The sequence below is a fragment of the Anarhichas minor genome, unplaced genomic scaffold, assembly GCF_050575085.1.
Source record: "Anarhichas minor isolate MPS153535 unplaced genomic scaffold, ASM5057508v1 ptg000155l, whole genome shotgun sequence".
In the NCBI taxonomy this organism is placed as follows: domain Eukaryota; kingdom Metazoa; phylum Chordata; class Actinopteri; order Perciformes; family Anarhichadidae; genus Anarhichas; species Anarhichas minor.
The window spans coordinates 2,200,797-2,225,000 of record NW_027466601.1 but is presented as its reverse complement, the minus strand read 5'-3'; the positions used below and the strand labels follow the sequence as shown (position 1 = coordinate 2,225,000).

General features: G+C 45.6%; 1 protein-coding gene across 1 annotated transcript in view; it reads left to right on the top strand.

The window, feature by feature from the left end:
* Window positions 1–24,204, top strand: part of kcnh2b (potassium voltage-gated channel, subfamily H (eag-related), member 2b) — a 228,323-nt gene that overhangs the window by 102,398 nt on the left and 101,721 nt on the right. Inside the window, exons 3-6 of the mRNA XM_076085447.1 lie at window positions 12,937–13,092; window positions 13,947–14,160; window positions 14,661–14,998; window positions 15,095–15,306. Coding sequence (XP_075941562.1) covers window positions 12,937–13,092; window positions 13,947–14,160; window positions 14,661–14,998; window positions 15,095–15,306 — 920 coding nt within the window. The remainder of the gene's footprint in view (window positions 1–12,936; window positions 13,093–13,946; window positions 14,161–14,660; window positions 14,999–15,094; window positions 15,307–24,204) is intronic.

Sequence of the window (24,204 nt, the reverse complement as noted above, 5' to 3'; positions counted from 1 at the left end):
CACACGGCTTATAAAAGGACAGCTAGTGACAGTCTGTAACAAAGTATCTCTCACACTCACACACACACACACACACACACACACACACACACACACACACACACACACACACACACACACACACACACACACACACTGCACTAACATGTCAGCAGCACTGTAACAGTCCGTTCCACTGAGCCCCTACTCCTGCAGACCTTGACATCAGTCCAGCTCCCTCTGTTCCGTTTCTCTCTCCACCTCTTCAGACAGTCTTTCCCCCTTTGTTACCAAGGCAACCAAAAGGCCCACATTTTATGAAGCTGTCCCTTTAAATTGGGGAGCAGGTGCTGGACGGTGTTCGCTGTCGCTTCACCCTCAATTTAATACAGAGATGATGATATCGTGGGCCACTGTCTTGATGCCCATGTCATCTTATTACTGCAGCTGATGTATTGGATGTTTTGGCTTCACCTTTGGGAAGCTCTAATGTTAGAAGCACCAGGCGCCAACCTCCGCTTCTGAAAAGAAATGAAGCCAATGCAGACGTGCCTTGAACCTGCATTCTCTTTTTAATTGAATAGAAGTCTATGAGAAAATGACTCTACTTCTCTCTTGATTTATTACCTCAGGAAATATTGTAAACATGAGTTTATGGTCTCAATCTCTAGTTTCAAGTCTTCTTCAATACAGCATGATGTTCATTCAGTGGATGATGGTCCGTCTTCCTCTTCTCTAAAGCAGGCGATTGGCTCATTACAGTTAACAAGCTCTGTCGCCCGTTTGCCAAAACCACAGAGCATCAGCCCGACTGTTACAAACTGTGTTTCAAAGTGGCTCGGCCCCAGACAGAGGAGCCAATTACGGATTGTGTTTTTGAAGAGGCCGTCTGGTAAACCAGCGTGTCGGCGAACGAGCTTCAACGCCCGTTTGGAAACGAGCACCGCTTTTGTGGGTGGTGCAGGTGGGCGGGACGTTTACTCCTTGATGTTGTGTTGAGGAGAGAGGCTTGGGAAAGCTGGAAACCGACATCAGAGTATATCTTTTGAAAGTGTCTGCACTCTCTCTCTCTGTCCCTCTGTCTCTCTCTGTTTGTCCCTCTGTCTGTCTGTCTGTCTCTCTGTCTCACAGCCTATACTGCTGAGAAATCCTGAGATCTTACATAACGACATTGAAAGACGGAGGGAGGGAGGGAGGGAGGGAGTGGGAGAGAGACGGAGAGGGCAACGCAGAGAGCAGAAAAGTGCCCACAAAGGAATAGCAGCAAAGAAAACGGAGAGGGGGATGACTGGTTAAAGTAGATCTGTATACACACACACACGTGAAGTAGATTCAAACATATATTTGCATATGTTTTTTAAGCCATAAACAGGCGGCCCGCACCACACAGTGCATATGTATTTTAAGTGTTTACATGATTTTGTGCAAGTTGTGTGTGCCAGCTGCCCAATGTGTGCGCTTTCCTTCGTCAAGGACCATGGAAACGATGCACACCCGCAGAATTTTCCATTCAAATAAGCTCCTCTCCTCTATTCAAACGAGCTCAACTGACCTGCAACTGGCACTATTCCCACCACCTGGGCCCTCTCTGACACACACACACACACACACACTCTCCTGCTTGTGTACACAGCACGTCTGCTTGATCTTGATTTCACTGCGTGGTTTCGTGCTGCACCGGTATCTGTATTTTTCTGCCTGTGAACTCTGTCACCTCGTTCCTCTCTGATCTGCTGATGTTCCGTGGTGAAGAACAGCTCGGACCGTGAGATGTTCTTGGTCGGGTAGAAAGCTCTCAGAAAGTCCTCTTCACCTCTGTCTGACTCTCTTGAGATTTCGTCCTGAGTTTTCACCGTGCATACCCGTTTGGCTGAAGTGAGCATTCCTGTCTGTCTTTAAAACAATGAGAGCGCAGGAATGTCCGGCAGACGGGGACGGGAATCTTCATCATGTTAGATAACTGCAGCCATGGACAGGAAATGAAACTTCTCCCTCTTTTCCTTCCTCCTCTCCCGATCACTCATTCGCCTGTCCACAATAGTCCCGTGTGGAAAAAACCCAAGATGAGTGTTTTACGGAATGAACAACATAAAGTATATGTTCAATTTGTCTTGATAGTGTCTTTAGAGGACAGGCCATGGGGTCATTAAAGGGTTCATTCGTGGGAGTCATCATCAGAGTCTGATGATTTTTTCTTCGTCGGTTTCCAAGAAACTCCAACCATGAATATTCACTGCATGCAAAATATAGGAATCTAGGAAAATGTGGCACTTGTGTAGTAAAATGTAGTGAAACATGAACTTAACAGTGAATTGTATCTTATAAAACAATGGCTCCTTTAAACCAGATCTCACACTATTCCACTCTTGTGTGTAGTACCTTGAACGGCAGCTCTCTGGAGATCACAAGAAGAATCTCAAACGATCACTTGGACAACGATCTTGTCAGGCTTCAAGTGGCGGGTTTGTGTCCAATCAGCATCCTGTGAGGAGCTGCTGGCAGCTAGGGGCGTGGCTTAGGTGTGTTTAAGACGTCACAGAGAGGACTGTTTGTTCCAAACAACTACAGCAGCAGTTCTGACAGAACTGGAGAGCATTTCTTTATTAACAGAAGAGCAAAAAAATGCACTGAGAACTTTTCTCGATGGGGGAAATAAAACATTTTTTCCTCTTTCTTCGGTAAAAGTTTGAATGACAGATTGTTGATCCAATCACCTGCCACGTATTTCTAAAGGGTCCTTGCCCTTTACTACCAAACAGTTTACAATGACGTCTTCTCAGATTGTTGTGTGTAACTAACCAGATGGTGCGTCATCAGCACATCTACCGTGTGTGATGTTCCTGGCTGAAGGCTCTGGGTTTGTCCTTGATTGTGCATCTTTTCAGTTCCGTGCCAACTTGGCCAGTCTTCAGCCATTAAGCATTGACATCTGTTTTTTAAAGCATATTCAGACATTTTCTTGGCACCGTTAGTTCATTCTGGCACCACCTTCTTCCAGATAAGTCATTAAAAAGTTAAGTGTGTCATTGACGGGGTGTTTACTAGTGCAGAACCCACCACCACTCACATGATTGATATACTGATTAACAGACACACAGATTTATTCTTTATTTTACTTACAAATGCAAAAATATGTTTTTCCAATCCTACCAGGAGCTTTAAATACATGTTAGGTGGTATATTACTGAAGGGCTTTAGACTCTAACTACATGGGGTCTAAAATCTTTTCTCTCAGTGGGAGTGTTTGAAATCATTTCTGCTCTAAAGATGCTCCTCAGATTTCTCACTGCATGCACACACATTGCACACGGTACATACATACATGCACGCTGCCTGCCGCTAGCACAATACGACATGTCAAAAAGAGCAAAGACAATCGCAGAAGGCCTTTTCACTTCCCGGGTCTCTTTAATTGAGGAGCTTCTCCCAGAGAAGTGTCTCTCTGCTGATGAGCCCTTCCTGATGGAATCCATATACGGAGCTTTAATTAACCGTGTTTTACACATCCAGTCCACTGACGATAGGATCAGTGGACAGTTTGAAACGTCTCACACGTTCAGCTTAAACGTGCGTGGTTTCGTAAGGGTCGCGGTGATCCTCCTGGACTCAGTGATGCAATTATAAAGAACGGAGCAGATGTGAAGAGCAGGCTTTTCACGCTTTTACACGTTAGTGTGCCTATATGCTCCGGCACTGACGTGTGTGTGTGTGTGTGTGTGTGTGTGTGTGTGTGTGTGTGTGTGTGTGTGTGTCGTGAGCAGAGGTGAGCGGGACATCCAGCCAACTCTGCTGTAAGCGTTTGACACCGCGTTCTCACACAATGTCCCTGCTAGAGACGTGTAGACAGCTCGGTTGTTGATCCTTCACCAGGAGGTCATCATACGGTCACGTATGTGCACGTGTGTGTATCTTTGTGTGCGTATATTCTCATCTTCATTTATTTTGACTGTATGGGTGGTTTTATGAACTCATCATTGAGTTCTTTCAAAAGGGAGGAGACTAAATATTAAACCCGTTCTTCAATAGAGTGCAATACAATTTAACTGGACCACTAACTACGCCCTCCAGAATGACCGTGAAGAACAAACACCACGGCCCAACAGATCAGTTTTTGGGGCCAATACCAAAATGTGATATACATGCAATGACATAGTAGCCATATTTAGTTTTTAAACACAGAAGATAAAAGCGTGTGTGATCAAATGTGGATTCAATTGTACGGTTGCAGAATAACTGTGTCAGTAACTGTGTCAGTGCCGTCTGATGGAAAAGATTCTTCTCTCAAATGAAATGGGTCCATAATGTGTTGGAAGTTGATGGTGGCTGCCCGATCTGCAGTCTGCATTTATTATTTCATTTCAAACTCGCGAGCACCCTGTACTTCAATCAAAAACACGATGTCATTCAGATCATGCCTGTTACCATTCTGCAGTTTGTGAAACACGCACGTGTCTTCTCCATATGGAGCAAATGAGTCCGTTCTTAGAGGAGGTTAGGGCGCTGCTGTGAACCTTTGACCGCCGCTATCACACACGGCTCTTCATGTCTCTGGTTATTGAGATGTGTTGATGGAGCGTGAGTGATCAATCTGTGGTCGGACATCTTCCCTCCGTGACTTCGTCGATAGAAGAGGGCGTGAAGGCCGAGGAAGAGAGGGCTCTCCATCGGAAACCAGCCTCTCTGATTAACTTTGCTCCAACAGTGAGTGGAAGGGAGGGAATGTGGAGGGGAGGCAGGTTCCATCAAGAGAGGGAATTGCTTTTTCGTGTATGTAATCATCGGCTCGAATCATGTTGCTGTAAAATGATCAGAACCAAACAATTGATCTTTATTTTGTTAGTATGCATCACTGAGTTTTTATCCATAGAAACAAATACCTGTTTGACATTCAGTGGTTTGTAGTTTTGTCAAGTTGTCTCAGTTTTATTGCAGCTTTTATCAAAGCGTCAGCTACACATATCAGATTCAAATATTGAATATCCATTCCTGCTAACTCATTCATTTTCATCCTCTCAGCGATGTGCGCTGCTGTTGTGAAAGTGGAGGTAATGAGGTGTTCTTCGCCCGCCTCACCTAGGACAAACAATAGTGAATTATGGCTCCTAGTGAGTAACCTTTTCTTATTAGTAACAACGCAGAGACCACTCCAGTCATCCACCTTCAGGCTTCCAGGTCTGGATAAGACCAGCGCACCTCGTTCTTTATCCAGGTGTCCTCTGGGACGGACAGCTGCTCTAATGGATCCCCCTGTCAGCCTGAAACTCTCTCAACTTCCCAGCCGCCCGGCTCTCATCAGCTGTGCTGCGTCGATCATACACACATGCTGCTCCACCACTGTTGGTTCTTATTTCCTACCAACAGAGGGCAGAATGAGCCTCTCAATGCATCAGAAACATACACTGCATGTATACATGTTCAAAGCACCAGGACAATCTATCTCAATCCAGCTACCTCTGTGCCACATAAACACACATAAACACACATAAACACACATAAACACACATAAACACACATAAACACACAGCTCCAACAGTTGGCTATTTGTCTCTATTAGAGGTGAACCAGGCTGATGGATTATTGTCTGGAGTAGTTTGTCCGTCCACAGATTCTCATCCCTAAACAATCTAGAAGAAGGTCCCGGGGTCAACCACATGGCGTGTGTGTGTGTGTGTGTGTGTGTGTGTGTGTGTGTGTGTGTGTGTGTGTGTGTGTGTGTGTGTGTGTGTGTGTGTGTGTGTGTGTGTGTGTGTGTGTGTGTGTGTGCGCGCTATCAATGTTAAAAGATGGAGTAATGTTACATCACTTTTCAGAGGACAGCTGGTGGCCAAGAACAGAGGGACAGTGGGGGGGTTGCGACACCAATATTTACAGTCTGTGTGACATTCACACACACAGGAAAATGCCAGGTACACACGTGCACACACACACACACACACACACATGCACCAATTCATTTTTCCACTTGGTCATCCAGCTCCCTGCCCAGCCCTCCTTTAGAACAACACACCTGTGTGAGGCTCAGAGCTGTGGGTTAGTTCAGCCAGAATGATCCCTTGTATCTCTGTGTCTGAACTTAACACTCATGGCAGGCCGGTGTGTGTGTGTGTGTGTGTGTGTGTGTGTGTGTGTGTGTGTGTGTGTGTGTGTGTGCATTTGACACTATGCATAATGCCTTATCCCAAGGAACACGTTGTTGTGGCCTGCCACCTAGTGGTATGCGAGGACCAGTTGTCAGTGCTCTACATGGAGTAGGTCCGTAGACTAAAGGCGTTGGTACAGAACACCCTCATTTGAACCCCTGAGGTCCTTTCCCTGACAACATGACGCTTGCTTCATTCACCATTTCAACATGCTCCACTGTAACGTGCTTGTTTTTGAGTGGGCGTATAATCATAATTACTACAACCAATAACAACAATAATCACACCGAGCACTTAACAGCGTTGAGTTAAACGGAGGTAAGGCCTGTGAATATAATCTCTTTGCCTCCACTCAAGCTGTGTTTTGCTTGTGCTTCCATGGGGATTAATACACCAGGTAGTTAAGGAAGCCAGTGCATTCTGGGTGAGGTGCATTTCTGAGACGGAGCCGACAGTAGCCCTCAAACAGTTAAATCTCAGCCTTGTTGATCAGACTGATGAAGATCGACTCAATACTCTGGGGAGATTCCCTTTGGTCATGCTCATTTCCAGAGAGGTCAGAGGTCACAGTTGGCTACAAAGTAGCATCAGCGGAGCTGGCAGGAATTCAGAGCTTTTCCTGTTGCCTTTTCATCCCCTTGTGTGACCGGTACCTTCCAACAGTTACTCACACTGTGCAGGCCAGAGCAACACATAACAGTGTGTCCTACAGTGTACAGTAGAGACGCACCAAACGCAATTCTACTGGCCGACTCCTTTCAAACGTCTGTCCGGATAATGTTTGCCATTTGGACATCTTATTCGAATGTCTACATTTCTGAAGGCCTTTTTCTAAATGATCAAAGTTCAGATTTATCTGACTGCTTGTATGAACTGATGAAAAAGTAGCCGTCTGCAGTAATATCAAAAATTGAGGATGTGATGCATCGAGAATCACTGTTTTGTTATTTTAATCGTAGACAGGTAAGCGATTGGTGAGGCCGGTGAAGATTGACTCCATCCATCCTCCTCCTCTTATCCGGGGTCGGGTCGCGGTGGCAGCAGGCCGACCCAGACCTCCCTCTCACCGGCAACATGTTCCAGCTCATTCTGGGGGATCCCGAGGCGTTCCCAGGCCAGCTGGGAGATGTAATCTCTCCAGCGTGTTCTGGGTCTTCCCCGGGGTCTCTTCCCAGTTGGACGTGCCTGGAAAACCTCCAGTGGGAGGCGTCCAGGAGGCATCCTAATTAGATGCCCGAACCACCTCAGCTGACTCCTTTCGACGCGAAGGAGTAGCGGCTCGACTCCAAGCTCCCTCCTGATGACCGAGCTCCTTACCCTATCTCTAAGGCTGAGCCCGGCCACCCTACGGAGGAAGCTCATTTCGGCCGCTTGTAGCCGCGACCTTGTCCTTTCGGTCACGACCCAGAGTTCGTGACCATAGGTGAGGGTAGGAACGTAGACCGAGTGGTAAATTGAGAGCTTTGCCTTCCGGCTCAGCTCCCTCTTCACCAAGACGGTCCGGTGCAGCGCCTGCTTTACTGCTGCAGCCGCACCGATCCGCCTGTCGATCTCCCGCTCCATCTTACCCTCACTCGTGAACAAGACCCCGAGATACTTGAACTCCTTCGCTTGAGGTAGGCACTCCGTCCCCACCTGGAGGGAGCAATCCACCGGTTTCCGGCAGAGCACCATGGCCTCAGAAGATTGACTCCTTTAACCCACATTATATTCTCCTTGTGATGAATGACACGTTCAAGCAATTATGCAATAGCGGCCGTCAGCTGTGCCTGCGTGTAGTGGAATCAAGCCGGGGTTCCTCTGGCTCTCAACGTGTCGAGCAACATAACAAGCGTTGCCAGTTGGCCCGCAGCCAGCCGGCTGGTAGAACATTTAAAGCCGTCCCAGCTGATATGAAGATCTGCCCCTTTTCCTCTTTTATTTAATTTTGTTTATTTTCTGCCAAAGAGCGATACAGCAGAGTGTGTCTGTAAATAAGTGTGTGTGTGTGTGTGTGTGTGTCCACACTGTTTGCAAGGAGCAACAACTGTGAGTTACGTTAGTGACACTCTCTTTGACAACAGTTGGAAACTAATAAGAGCCGTAAATATATGTCCTCTACGAAGCTTCCATGTTCTCTTTCCCAGTGCTGCTGATCCTCACTGAGAACTTACCCGCCTTTGAATTTGTTGTTGGCTGGTTTTACATATTCTCCTCAAAGTGACTTTATTTGGGGGTTTTCTATTTGAAACAAACCACACAAGAAAAGATCATCTTAAAATCATATATAGTTGAGTCGGCACAGGAGGCATGAACAACTCTCTGAACTGTAGAGCGGAGATAAATATGAGACGTCTTGTAACCTGTCTGTAAGTGTGCAGAGACCACCGATGTCCACCAGGTGGAGTGGAAGCATCTGTACGTGATCCGCATGGTATTGATCCAGTATTTTGGTGCTTGTGTCATGTGTCATGTGGTAAAAACCTTCTACGGCCTCGTTTAAACACAAATACAACGTTACTTAAGAGAAAAGTACTACAGGGACCACCTTGATAAAAGCAGCAATGAAGTCCTAAAGATGAGCATAAGGAATGTAAACCAGCGTTATTTTGGCCACACTGTGACGTTCATATACTATACTGTATACGTCCATGTTTGCAGAAAGACTAATAATATTTAATAATATATACATAATGTAATGAATGTAATTACTATAGTGCTTGATGTTTCATTTGAGGTGTTTCTTTATTATCATCGCTGACTCTCTGATCCCTTCACCTCAGCACAGAAGCGAGGAGGCGGTTGATCAAACTCTAATCTTTTTCTCCTTCAATCCACTTGTTCTATCGCAGAGATTATGGTACTAATTTCTAATGCAGCGCTCTGCAGGACAGAGCGGTGTACCTGTTCATCTCTCTCGGGTTAAAAGAAGAGACGATAGCTGCTCAAACCTCCCTGACCTTCTTCAGGGTTCTCTTCTTGGAGGACTCGTCTGAGTTGTTTGTGGTCTGACGTCAGGGTTGTTTGGGAACAGCCACATCTCTCTGGAAGGAAGATGTTCCTGAACAGCTAATCCTTCCCACTTTGTCACTCTAAACCCAACAAGGTCTGCAGGTTGAGTCAGTTTCCCTCACACCGTCTCAATGCTCTGCTAACCCAGCTTTCTGCCTTTGCTCTCCTACCTTTCCTCATCCCCTCATACCAACCCTTCGTCCTTCCTTCCTTCCTTCCTCGCTTCCTTGCACGATTTCTAATGAAGTTGTCTTTCCACCCAACGCCTATACCACGATTCAACAAGAAAACAGCTTATTGCTTACTCATGTAGTTCATAGGGAAGGAGGCAGTTTAATGCATTATGTCGTATGTTTTTTAATTATCATCTCCTTGTATAATGCCTATGTAATAATATCTTTATCTCTCTATGTATTGTTCACAGTGTCTTTGGTGTGCCACTGTACTGTCTGGTTATACGATGACGATAAAGTATATTTTATCACAGTTATACAACGGTTTAAAGCCTATAAAAACCCTGTAAGGACCGCTTGGTATATACGTGATTTAGTCCTTTTTGTAAATCCACATTGAGCAGGTTAGCTGAAGCCATCTTTGTGATAGCATCTAAAACACTGCACTCCTTCTTATTTTGTTTCAAATGTTCCAGTCCCCCCCGAATAACGCACCCTGACAGCTGATGCAAGGTCTCACTTTCTCAATCGCTGCCATAAAGCCTGAGCATGCCCTCCAGATGAAGCTCTCCATGATGCTTGATTGTTTCCAGTACAGTAATCTGAGTCGTCCTTTACATTCACAGTTGTGTCATCTGTTTTTCTGCTCTCTTCGTTGATCCCACTGTGTCGTATGATCCCTGGACCTTCCCCGGGCCGTCATGAGCAGTTTGCACTCTGTGCTTTTTTATTTTTTTTTGGATGCGTTTTAGTGCATTGTGATAATCTCCCCGAGCTTCATAAATCAGCAGCGCTGAATCAGATTATCAGCCGCTACACGCTGAATTGGAAGAGGTCCAGCCGGAGCATTTAGATGAAATGTCCTTTGGCCCGTTAACCTCAGAGCTCTGTGCATTTCACATGCTCTCGGGGGAAATCTCTAACAGTGTTCATAGATGCTTTTGATGGTCAGCAACAGATCTGATGTGCCCAAAAAAGATATAGTCTTTATCCTTTATCCAGCACTCTGCCAAATTCAGGACGCACTCACACTCACACACACACACAGATAAACCCGCTCATGTGTGCATGAGTCTGCAAAGACAGTAGAACACACTGCACATTGCACTTCTGCATTCATGTATGCATGCACTGTACATGTATTTAAAGCAAACGCACACTTGCATATGAACACACTCAGAGAAGCGGAACATAACCGAGTGAATGTTCCAGATTATTTTGAAGAACTGACAGTAAACACTTTGATTTATAATGTATTCGACTTAAAACAATGAACTGAAGTTAAATCCTCTTTTGTTAACATGTAATCCTACATCGCAGTGTGTGTGTCTGTGCACACATGTGTGTGTTTGTGCAAATCACATCTGTCATCCACAAAACACACATGACTGTGTGCCGTGTCTTTGCAGAAACACACGTGTTCCCAGCGTGCTGCTCTTACAGGTGGACGGCTGAGTACATGAAGAGTTGCTGGTTCTGTGTTTCGGAGGCATCGTCCTCCATCAGTACACGCACACCAGCAAATGAAAACCAGTGCTGTAAATCTGTCTCTGCATGTGACAGTCATTGGAATCAGTGAGAGAATCCATTAATCCAATTGAATCTGTTTGACAACGTGATATGAGGTGTTGTGTATTCATTTGTTTACCAGTTGATAAGACTATCATGTCTCTGCTGTTAACTTGACTGCTCATACATCAGTAGGATTCACTTTCATGTCTTTGCTTACACGGATGATGGCAAAGGGATCAACTAGTAACAAAGTATCGTGATATTATGTTTTGCGATAATGTATCCATTCTCAAGAACACTGTATTGACTTTTAACGAATAGTTGACATGCAAATATGAACTCAGTCGATACTTTATTATCAACTCGGCCAGGAGGATCCTGTGATCGCTCGCATGTGTGAGTGAGTGAGTGAGCGTCTCTGCATCTGTTCATCTCTCAGGCTCCTCCTCTCGTGGTTCCGGTGACTCACACTTTCTCAGAACACCTTTTTCAGCCGCGATACATTGAACCTTAACACCTGTATCAGGATGCGTATCTTATCACAACCCTACTCATTGGGCAATCTGGGGCCACGTCTTGTCATACAAACAGCCCAAAACATTGGAAAAATGCTGACACGTGTCTGCAAGTTTGGCCTGCAGAGCTGTAAAGCGGCTTTTGGTCGTGCAGCGACACCTTCAGCGATTAAAACGGCTGCGAATCCAGTGTCACAGCTGTCAACAGGCATGAATGACCCAATAGCTTATGAATGAACATGAGACCGGGCATCTACCTACATGTGCACGTAAGCATGCATGGGCACACACACACACACACACACACACACACACTCTCTGCTAGATATGGCCAGATGGTGTAATCCTTTAGTATTCCCTGTGTTTCACATTTTTCCCCTCCTGCGTTGGGATTACGCCGCCGTCCAATCGGATTTCGGCCCACTCTCCAGTGATGATGTGAGATGATGATGATGGGCGGGTGAGTGAGTGAGTGAGTGAGAGAGACAGGCATGCAGCAGAAACACTGTACGTGGCGTTGTGCAACACACCGCGTCAGATGTAAAAGCGCTCCACGCTGCCGTTTGTAGAGCCGGACGCTGACCATCACTGTCCAGGTAAGAGGCGGGACGAGTCAGAGGAGCTGTTCAACACCACAAGGTGTACATGTGTGAACCACAAGAGATTTTAGCGACGAGCAAACTAAATGGCTTTCTTAAAGCGTGAGCCTTGGGTTTGACATTGTGAACTGGGTGCATTTCACCGTAGCTTGGTTTTTAGAAAGGGAATGTAATTAGGACGAGGGGGACAAGGAGTTGTATGGTCTAGAGTAGCCAAATTAAATTGCATTCAAATGATGTGTCACAGGACAATATGGCTGCAGTATTCATTTGCTATAGATGTAAGTGTCCATTATGTCTCCTGCTGTACAATGTGAACTTTAAAATTCGTCATTTCTCCAGATGTTTTCTGGATGCTTCCAGATAATATCCATCACATTTTGTATGAGGATGACAATGCTATTTCTGTGTGTGTGTGTGTGTGTGTGTGTGTGTGTGGGTGTGTGGGTGTGTGTGTGTGTGGGTGTATTTCGATGCTTTGAAGGTTCAAATTCCTAGTGTCAAAACCAGAATGGTAAGACCTTATTCAACTTGCAGTCCTGCTGCTGTGTGCAGAACAAAGTATCCAGGCCTACAGACCTGGTAGAGAAACTCCCAGCCACTTACTGTCACATGTAGTCTAATTTCACGCCTACTTAGCTGTTCTGGCACTCATGTGGCAGATTAGAGAGCGCGTGCGTTGATTAAGTGCAGATGTACGCTTAATGAGGAGAGGATGGGGGGAAAAGTGTGCGTGAAATAAGTGGTCCTGTGTAATGAGTGCGTACGAGGCATCGGCTCAGTGTTTCTGCACACAGAAGCATCATGTAGAATCTCACAGTCATCAACAGCGATCGAACTGGTGCGAAGAATTCCACTGTTGTTGCCTCACTTGACTTCCCCAGGGTCGGAGATATTAATCCTCGATTCTGAGAAAAAGAACCATATACACGTTTGGCACCGTGAGAGGTTGTGCATGAAAGCTTCCACCAAATACAATCAGTCTGACTTTATCCATCTCTCTCTCTCTCTCTCTCTTCCCACGCAGGTCAGTGCTTCCCGTGTATGGTGGACGTGGTGCCGGTGAAGAACGAAGATGGCGCGGTGATCATGTTCATCCTCAACTTCGAGGGCATGACAGAGGAAGTACTCCTGCACCACAAACAGGAGCTCAACCACCGCCTGCCCGCCTGGCTCGTCACCGGTAGATACCGACTAGGCCTCACTCACTCTGCTCTTTCTGCGCTGCAATAATCAAGTCAGACTGGAGCGACTTTGTGTCCCGTCTGTCTGCACACTTTCTGCTCGAGACTTAAATCAGGAAGGCTTCAAAATAGTTCATTTTTTATATAAAACAGAAAAATCATCAGAGCAAACATCGCTGAAGGAATAATAACGTCCGTAACTATTCATAGAGCAGTAGTAGAGAGAGTACAGTAGCTTGACTCTCAGTAGGTGAACGTTTGACTGGTTACGTGACTTTAAATCCTCGTCCAACATACACTTACATTTCAATAACCGAAGTGGACTTATGTTGAGTCGGCGAGGAGTGACAACCATCACTTTAATTCACCCGTTTCATTTTCCAGAAAGGCCAGGTGGCTGTTGTATTGGCTGAGCCATTTGTACTGCTGTGAATCCTGGGTATTTGTGTTGGATCAGGTTTCTGGCAAAATGAACCTGCACTTCATGTTCCAGAGGGATAACACTGGGGAACAGTGATAACATTCAAAACCAAGTCTGTCTTGGTTTTTTTGTTTTTAACTTGGCTTAAACCCAAATCCAATAAGTCCTGCTGTCCCAAATTCCTGTAGATTGTTTTTGAAGCTGTATTTTAAAGGTCTATGAGACTGATCCAGTTCAGACCTCCCTCCCTCCTAGCATGACCTCCAATACCTAGAACATCCTCCCATGTCCTGTCTCTACTCGTTTCTCTCTTTAAATCTCCCTTTTTCTTGCAGTTCCCTCCTCCATCTCTCCTTCCTGCGACAGTATAATCTTGGAAACACACCTGTCCTCTCCTCCATTTTACCTCATCCTCCTCTTGCTCCTCTCCAGGTCGCTCACGAGGCTTCAAGCTGCGTCTTCCCCTCCTGCGCTCGCTGTCCAACAGCAAGGTGTCTCTGGACGACACGGAGGCCGCTCACATCTCCACCGCCACACGTATGCCGCTGCACCCAGACCACCGCAGTCACGAGTCCTTGGGCCTCGGGGAGTTACGGCCTCTTCCCCCTTTACCGCTAGACCACCAGGAGCAAATCGTCAGCAGCAGGTAGGCCCTGTGAGGGACATGCTGGGGACAAAGAGATGGGTTAGCAGAGGCTTCTTTTAAATACTGATTATGTGGACCATGTCTCACGCTCACGAATGAGTCCTAAAAAGGGTCTATGCATTAGCCTTCTGAGCATGGTGCTGTATTTCTGGTGTATTTCTTACCAAAAAAAAAAAGGCGCAAATCCTATCGATTGAGAAAAGCTACATTATCTCACATTGTAGGTGTAATTCTGTGATATGTGGATTGTTTTTACCGTGTCCCGTTTTCATTTCTGTTTCACATGTCAAGCTCCTTGTAGCAAATGCATCTTGAATGCTTTCTGCCAGGAACTCCTCTTGTCCCTTTTCCTGCTACAGTGAGGTCAAAGGTCACTGTTAGCCAAAACCAGCAGCATTCTGTTTTTAGTATAGACCCCTAACCCTCACCTGAAATATGCAGTTTATGGCTTCCAAATCTGCCACACTCTGTTATTACCCATCATGTCCTGCGTTTCCTAGGTCGGCCCTACAGAGTTGGCCAGAAGACCGCCAGGAGGACCAGTGCACCTTGCTGGGCCCCGACCCTCCTGCACCCACTCCTACTCCTCCTCCACCTCCCCCCAGAGCCCACCTGGTGGATACCCTCACCCAGTCGTCCCCCTGCGTAGCGCCTCACCACCGTCTCAGCCTCAACCCGGACGCCTCGGGCTCCAACTCCTCCCTGTCGCGCAGCCGCTCGCGGGAGAGCTTCCACAGCATGCGTCGCGCGTCCTCCGTAGACGAGATCGAGGCCATGAGGCCCGACAGGGACCGGAAGAACCACAGAGCGAGTGTCCGGCCGGGATGCAGCGGCACCGGTGAGCAGTCGGACGCAGAAAAAAAGAAAAAAAAAAACGCCTACCTTTCCTATCATCCCCATCGATTTTCACCTCCCGCTCCGTGTGTGTTTGCAGGCGCGGTAAACAGCAAGTCCAACATATTGAACTCCACGTCGGACTCGGACCTCATGCGGTACCGCACCATCTCCAAAATCCCTCAGATCACCCTCAACTTTGTGGATTTCAAACCGGACCAGCTCATCGCCCTGCCCAGCGGGGAGATGGACATCATAGCTCCCTGCAAACTCATCGACCGGACGCACCACGTCACGGAGAAAGTCACACAGGTAGGAGTGTGTGCTGTTCCTCGCCAGGAGAGACACGCAGCCGTGTTATCAGTCTGTTTTTGTGTCAGACCTGTTCTATTCCACGCTGCAGCTCAGCCTCTAGTGATCTCAGAGGTTCAGTAGTGGAGGCGTGTGTCCCCATGTACTGTATACACTTCTGCATGTGTGTAGGTGCCGCTGGACAGATATGCAAGCTAGCATGATTCACTTGGCGCTCGCCAGCTACTTCCACTCACTATCATGTGACAAGTCCTCCTTGGGAGATGATGCTCGTAGCACCGGCTCACCTGAACGAGATCGATTGGCCGTATTCCAATGACTGGAGGAGCTACGAGGCTAGTGCAGCAGCTCTTTCACGTCCTCGCTCCCTCACAAGGCCGTGTTCTCCAGCTCTCCTTTCCCTCCACATTCTCATTTGTCAACATCTGGTTGCAGTAGTACTGTGTCACTTCTTATAGCTTGCTGAATTTGGCTTGGTATTAAATAGAATATCCAGTAATGTGCAAAATATATGCATATGCATGCACCGCATATCCTGATTTGACAGAAATGATTCCACACTGTGGAAACAGCAGAAGCGAGTTAACGCTGCGGCTGTAACTTCCATGTTGAAAAATGATTTGTTACCTGGCCGCCACCCGTTTGTTTTTTATTATTAGGTGCTCGCCCTGCTGCTCCAAACCAACCACACGTAGCTAACCAGTCAAGAAGGAACCTTCGGATTGTAAAATCTTCTTTGACGTCTCTGTTGTGAGAGGAGAGCTTTATTGAGGGCAATGGTTGCACAAATCAGGTGGTTTGTAGGGGAACGTTTCCTTGTCTACTTGGGCAGAAAGTTTAGTTGAGTATTGGACCCTTTTTCTCCCTAGAGGAGGACGTCTTATAGGTTACTTAGGTTCCATCACAGAGCCTTGTTCTGCCTTGTTTCAGATTGTGCTGAGAGTCTTGGAACAGGTGAATACTTTATTTAGCCTGATAACACATCAGAATGTGCCTCTTATTTCTCCCAAATCCAGAGGTGAACGACATGCTTGTTCACATTTGCTCTCTTTTTTTGTTTGCCGGAGTTACTTTACACCTTCTGTGTGTGTGTGTGTGTGTGTGTGTGTGTGTGTGTGTGTGTGTGTGTGTGTGTGTGTGTGTGTGTGTGTGTGGATGTGTGTTCCGTAGATGTGTCTCAGACTGATGGCCAATGTGATAGCTCATCAATCAGCTTCCTGTAGATGAATCCGTTTGTTACTAAAGCCCACCTCTCCTGTGGGATTCATAACTGTGATGAACTGCAGGTAGACAGAAATGTGCCATAAACTTCAAACCGCTGTGTGACACAGATGACAGAGGCAGGTCATGTAACAGCGGGGGTCTTTCAACGTTAATGATGACTGGATGTTGTTAGATGTCTCTTTTGTCAGAGAGAGGTTTGAGATTGATGCAGGATATGATCTGCGTTATTATCAGTGCCTTTCATCCTCGAGTTTGATCGATAACTTTAAGCTGACATTATGAAACCATAATCTGTTTTGTCAGTTTCCCTTTTTGATTATTGTTTCATTGTGCCTGCTTTTATCTCACCGTGTGCTGTCACATGGCTCATATTATATATAGTATCTATGCATTACACTAATTTAATTCTCACGTGCATGAATGTTTGTGTTACAAACCCAACAGAAAATACAACTGTTTCAACATCTACTAGTACATGCACACTGCACTGCAGAACAAGGAGGTTGGAACACTGAATGTATCCAGATGATCTCATTTGGAGAACTTAAACTACAGTCTGTAATAACTGTAGTGCAGCTTTTATTTAGCAGGAGGATGAGGTGTGTAGATTGTCTCTCGGTAAAAGCTCTCAAAGGTCATTTAGTGTTTTATTCAGGCCGGTGAAGTCCATTGTCACCCGATGTCTCTGTCTCTTTCTTACATTAGGGAAGGCCACGTTGGGAGTTAGACGAACAAAGAGCAAAGAAGATTACGTTGATTCTCCCTCAGCACTGTCGCCTACGTGGAGTTACCAAAGAGGAGGAGGAACAATCTGTTCTTTCATATTCTCTTCTCTCTCCGAGCACCAACGGGAGCATCAGCAGGGAGCACTCTCAAGTTGATGATGCAACACAATACAAACCTAATGTAATCATGCTGCACAGTATGTGAGGTGCAGCTGGTAAGGTCAAACCATAACCCTCAGTGTATGTAAGTGTGTGTGTGTGTACATGCATGCATGTGCATTAAACCATACTATACTGTACTGTAGGTAGTGCAGATGGAGGGAGCAGCACCAGCTGTGTATGCACTGCTATTTATAGACAGTTAAGGCAAGAATGACAGAGGACAACACAAAATGAGCTGCATCTTTCTCTGCATGTATATGACGACCATTTAACAGGAAAACTCTCTTTTGTAACATTCTATTAGTTTTTTTTGTATTTCTGCGTCCTCGTAGAGAGTTCACATCAAGGGTTGCTGAATTCGTAAAAACAGCAGCAGAGCAGCAGGGTGTTTTGATGTTCGTCTTATAAGTCCCCTAAAGAGTTGCTTCCACCTGCCCTCTGACCGAGAGAGCCTGCTGCTTGTCAGTCGACTGCAGCGATAGATTTCAGTCATCTCCGCGTTTCAACTACAAAGACAGAAATAATCAGTTCAATCTACGGCTGAGCCGCGCGGTTCAACCCCAGACCTTTTCCCACTCTTTGATCCGTGTGCTAAATGCCTGAGAACAACTGTTCAGTGGATATCGAGTTGTTGCAAGAGCACCTGCAGTACCTGATCGGGCCTGTAGATGGCAGCACCACATAAGGTGGAGGGATGACGGTTAACTCTGCAGTCCCTCAGAGGAGCAGAGAAGAAGATGTTGAAAGGCAAATAAATCTGAATAATTTAAGTGCTCCATAAAACATCTGACACCCCCAACAAGAATGCATGCAGATGTTCTCTCATTTGAAAAGGCTTCTGGCGCTGTCCCCCTTTCCCGGCTCTGTGCATGTTGATTTTTGCCTCTTGCACTTCGTTATGACCAAGCTGCTTGAGCTCACACTGGCTCATGAATACTGACTTCTGTTGCTTTGTACAGGAGTAAATGTCTAGAAAGTAAATACACCAGCTGCCTCTACGTGTAATTGCCACCATCTGCTCATCAATCATTTCAACAACTTTATTCTAACGGCCTCTCTGTGAGCTCTTACTAGATACAGACTTGAGCACAGGTGACTTCTTATTGACGCATAACAGTCTAGTAAGGTAGGTAGGTTGGTTGGATGAATGGATGGATAGATAGCTGGAAGCAAAACTGGGTAGTTGGATGGCTGGATGGATGGATGGATAGTTGGAGGGATGAGGAGGAGTGGTTGAGAGGATGCCAAGACCGGTACCGGTCCGTGGGTCATTTGGTACCGGGCCGCACAGAAAGAACAAATCCATTCATCCGCCTGTGCCTCTTGACATGTCAAGACACTCGTCTCGGTCACGTGATACGTTACCTCAAAAATTAAGCCCACAAACTAGCGACAATGAGTAAAACACTTTTGGAGAGCTTCTTTGCAAAGAGGAAAGGCCACTAAGGAGACAGAAGAAGAGCTACAACTTCTAAGAAAAAGAAAGCTTCATTTAACAGACAATATCAGGAGTCTGATTAAATATCAGGAGTAATTCTGACGCGCTAAGCCCTCTCTGCAGAACACAGAGGAAGATCAGCTGCTGGAGATTGTAAATGACGGCGGCCTTAAAAGTATGTCTGAGACAACAACTCTGCTGGTGTTTGATTAAAATCAAGGCTGAATATCCTGAGATCGCCACTAAAGCACTGAAAACCCTGCTTCCATTCCACACATCCTCTTTGTGAAGCGGGATGTTCTGCAGTGACGGCAATCACAACTAAACGGAGTAGACTGGACATCAGGACACACTTCGGGTGTCATTGTCTCCCGTTACCCCCAGATGGGACCGTCTCATTGCAGAGAAACAAGCTCAGGGCTCCACTGATTCAGCGTTATTCTGAGTTGTATTTATTTATGCATTTTATATTTGTTTTCATGCCGATCGTATCATTTTATTTCATTGTGTTTTTCCGCCACACCTTGACGGCCGGTCCGTGAAAATATTGTCTTACATGAAACCGGTCCGTGGTGCAATAAAGGTTGTGGACCTCTGCTGTAGGGGACAAGTGATTCGCTACGTACTAAGATACACACTCCACAGCCCTCATACAATATTCCTGACACACACCCACAGCTCCATACATGGCACTCCTGCAGACATGTGAACATGTAGTGTACACCCACTGACGCTCTCCTACAGTCACACACCGCCTCTCTACTCAAGCAGCATGTCACATCCAACTCCACAGTGGGATCCATTGGAGCAATGGATGGAACAAACCGCGCCCAGCAGCAAAGTGGTAGGAACCGTCTCCAGCAGAGAACTCCTGCAGCTTGAGTTCTGGTGCATGTGTTGGTCGATGGTGTTGATGGTGTAAGGTGTTCGGCCTGTGCATTGAGTGCTGTATGTGAGACTGTTGATGCTGGCGTTTGTTTTTTGTTTAAGTGTGAGACAGTTTAAAATAGTTCTGTTTTTATTTAAAGATACATTATGTAACTTTTCAGCATTAAAATGTCTACAAAACGACTAGCCCTATGTTATAGATTTGTTTGAGTTGTGTACTTACGTTATCCCAAATGTTTCCAACAATTTTCAAACCCAGAGAAACCCGTCACTGTGCGTTTCATTTGGTCCCCTCTCGATGACGTCTTTGCTCACGTGTCAGCGTTGTCTGCCAGAAGTTATAAATTTACCTTTTATCCAGTTTTTGCCACATTTTTACGACACACTTTTTAGATCTTGGACATTTTTAACTATATATTTGAAGGATGAAGGATTTTAGTGACAGGACGTCTGGATCTTAAGTCGTCAGAGAAACAAGCTTAGCAAACATTATGTCTGCCCAACAGCATTGGCTAGAGACCCCTAACTGCAGAAAAAGACATTATTGTGGATGTTAGAAACCCTGCTGGTCCAATTTGTCTTGTGTGCCGTGTGCCGACACCGAGGTCCACTTCCAAACTAGCAACACAACATGAGCTCTAATGAACTTCCTGCTACTTTGACAAGATTCAGTCCCAATTAAGCTGCATCGAAAACGTCCAGAAGATGTATGGCTAATATTATCCAGAGAGTCTTGCTGACCAAAAAAATGAGATGACAAGCTCATAAGTTTAATGCTGGTCACCCTGGTGTATGAATTATTAATGGTGATGGCAAAAAATGGTCTTAATTAAAATGATTTATTCGCTTATTTTTCGTGAGCCAGGTCGTTCCTCTCCTCCCCTCTACCGAGGCTCCGACGCTTTTACTGTATTCCTCCAGCTTATCTCATCAAGACAAACGGCCACAGAAATTGAAAAAAAAATGTAAGTGTTTTTTGTGATAATGTTTTTTAAAAGCAAATGATATGTGACATTCTGAGCCTCCATGTGAAAGCGCTGTGACTCCTGCACCGTGTACATGTAGGGAACTGAAATGAGCCACTCGTGTCACTACAGACGTACGTTACATTAAACGGGATGTAGGTTGTGTATATTTCTTTAATGAGCCGGCGTCACAGGGAACCAGAGGAGATCTCTGTGGTTGTGTCCCATCTTCACTGTGTTTCTATACATCCTCTGTGATGTGAAGGTGAACTATGCAGTAGAGGCTTTTATGTTGTGTGTGAGTGCACTAGGACACCATGTGCCTTTCTGGGTAGTTATCCACCTTTCACATTTATCCATCGTACACAGAGATTTCTGGCAGTGTGAGTTAAAAAAAACATCATCCATCGTATTAATATCTGCATATTTTATGCGGTTTCCTTCCTGCCTTGGTTGCTATATTCATATATGTCCTCCATGGCTTTTCTCTTTGTACAATTAGTAGCCCGGTTCCTCTTAACACAGAAGACATGTTGAGCTTAAGCAACTGGACAATTTTGACAACATAAATGTATGTTGTCATAAAAGATATTTCTTAATATATATATATATATATATATAGGTATCTTTATTAGAACGGACACTGCACAAATCAAGAAGAAAGGCGTACATGGTTCCCAATGTCGCTGCCAGCTCACAGCTCCTAGTTGCTTTCTGCCTCCAGTGACCGGCACACAGCTCCCCACATGTCCCACGTTCAGACTCTACAATCCTGTAAGTGTGTACGTAGAGGTTGCTCTACGTTATTCCATTAATTGAATTCCCTACTAGTTACAGTCTGATGATACATATTTGCATCGGGTCATGAGTATGCATGAGCTCTCTAAGTGCTGTATGTCGTGAATGATTCAAAAGCAGTTATTTTTAGCAGTGCCACATGTCTTTTTAGTTGTGTTTTCATTTTTTTAAATGAGAAAGCACCAGAGGGGGGGGGGGGCACTGTGGTTGTTTTGGTGAGACATGCACCTCTGGCAAAGTCCTACAGCAGGGCTGTGTCTCCTAAATAGGACAGGAGTGAGTAGACATTGTGGGCTTTCTCAGTCGACGTGGAGCACGTTTTCACACAGCCGGGGATTCCGATTTGAATACCGCAGTGAAACCGAACGGTAAAACTTGAATTTTGAAAACATCTCTTGCAGACATGAGTCCACTTTGCAGCAGCAGCCCTCACGGTCAAAAAGAGAGAGAGCATACTACTGTGAGAGGTACTTCAAACCTCCATGCTTGTTCTTCTCCACACATTGTATGCCCTGTATTCATCAAAGAGGAATGACTTCTATGGAAAGAAGACAAAGCAAATAGGATTCAGTTTGGCTATTTGCAGTTTGAGCCAGCAGCCACACTCCACAGCTCAGGTGACCATTTTTTTCTGTTTCCTGTTTATCTCAGTCTTCTTTTTGCACTCTAATTGCCCTATTTCCTGTTATTTTAGGGGATTTCTGTCCCCGGGGAGCCGTTTCCAGTGTAATATTTTGGCGAGAAATGCAAATGGAGCTGGAGCGCCGGCGCTTAGCTCCGTCGGTTAAATCGGCCGTAATTGAGTACAGTCTGGGAGCGCGTGACGCACTCAACCTGCAGGACTGTAATTCAGCCGCCCGCTCAGAGGCTATGCCTCAATACCTCAAATTGATTGAGTGCTTCCTCCATCAGAGTGCGATGACCCACAAAGAAGGGAAGCATGCTGTCAGTGTCTTAAAGCGACGTGTGTCCACCAAAAGACTCCATTCAGCCCTAGAATCTGCATGCTGTGTTTGCTGGTTGTATGCTGCAGATTCACACATAGTGACAAGAATCCCGTTTAGTTTTGCACAGAAATCCTCGCAGACACATTTTGTCGCCTGCTGCAAAGCTCTATTTTCTCTTTGCTCGCTCTCAGTGTTGCCAGTCTTTCACACCAAACGCCCAAGTGCACATTATCTGCGTGAGGTAGAGCGTAGGATGAAGTGCACTCTATTACTCATCCCACAGAGCAGCTAGAATACAGCTGACTATTACCAAGTGGAAACTGTCACAGTACACATTTCACTCTATCTCTGCCGCGCTTTGGATTAACCTTTGGCTCTAACTCTGTCATAGGAGGAGAGCAGAGCAACACGACACCCTCATAACTTCCAAACACCTGTGGACAGGTGTCGTGGAGGTCGGCGTATGCAGGGGTCAAAGTTCAATGTAGGTTTTGGCTGCTGGAGTTGCAGTGTGGCTTGTGCAGGAAAGCACAGCTACACTATGAGGCCATTTTTACAATGTTGCGCTTGCACATTTGGTGTAATAGAGGAGTTGGTTTAACATGCTTCAATCAAATGCTGGATGTTACATATTTGTAAATAAAGGATTGCCTCTAAAGATCACCCACAGTACCAACTATATCAGCTGCTCACAGCCTCAAGATGTTAAATCAATGGTCAACACAGTGAGTGTGATCCTGCATGCTGAGCTGAGCCTCTGAAATGATCCTTCCACTTACTTTGACTCAAGTTAAAGAACCACACAGCTGCAGTTCATCCGTCTGCCTCTGATGCGGTATCGCTGAAATATGCAGGAGAAACAAAGATCTCAAAGTGTGTAACCACAGACTACTAATAGTCTGTAACATAATGTCCACTGTTTGGGAAACTATTGCAGCAGTAGGAGTTTTATCAGGAAGAAAGAATCCCGTTGGGCGTTAGCCTAACGGGATTTAAGCATTTAATGAATCCATAACTCTTTGTGCTAATGCAGGAGTGTCAAACGTGACTTTGAAATTGTCGTCCACGTTGAACAAAATGTGCTCATTTTCCAGCAGCCAATCTATATCAGACTAATGTCTGTTTCTCCCTTCCTGCCGCTGAGAGCCACCCCATTCAAACAGCATTAGAGAGACATCGATTCAGCCATTCGTAACGCTCTATATAACTTTAGTTGGTCTCAAATACATTTGGGTGTGTCTTTGAAATGACAACACTGTTCACGGGGACTTAAAGGGAAAGTTCACAAACGCTGCAGCAATAACTTTTTCTATCCAAAGATTTTAGACACCTAAACTAACTCATATTGGTTCATGTGTGCGCTGTATTTGGAATACTTCCACCGCTTTACAGCCCTTTCTGCGTTCTGACGGGGAGCTGGATCTGTTATCTATGCTCTCCTCAAAGACTCAAAGACTCCATTGACAAGTAAGTGAACACACAAGCTCGGATGTGTTGGTTTGTTTGTGTTATTGTGTGAATCTGAACTAACCCTTCAACACACTAAAGTCACACAATAACACAAACACACTAACGGAGGCAGCGGTAGACCTGCAGCTGCTGTGTTCTGTGAGGAAACATTACTGTTTATGTCAATGGAGTCTGGTGGGTTTTAAGAGAGCATAGATGAACATAAGCGATGCAGTTCCCCATCAGGAAGGGCTGTCTGACGGCAAAGGTAAAGCAGGGAACATATTCTAAATAAAGCATTT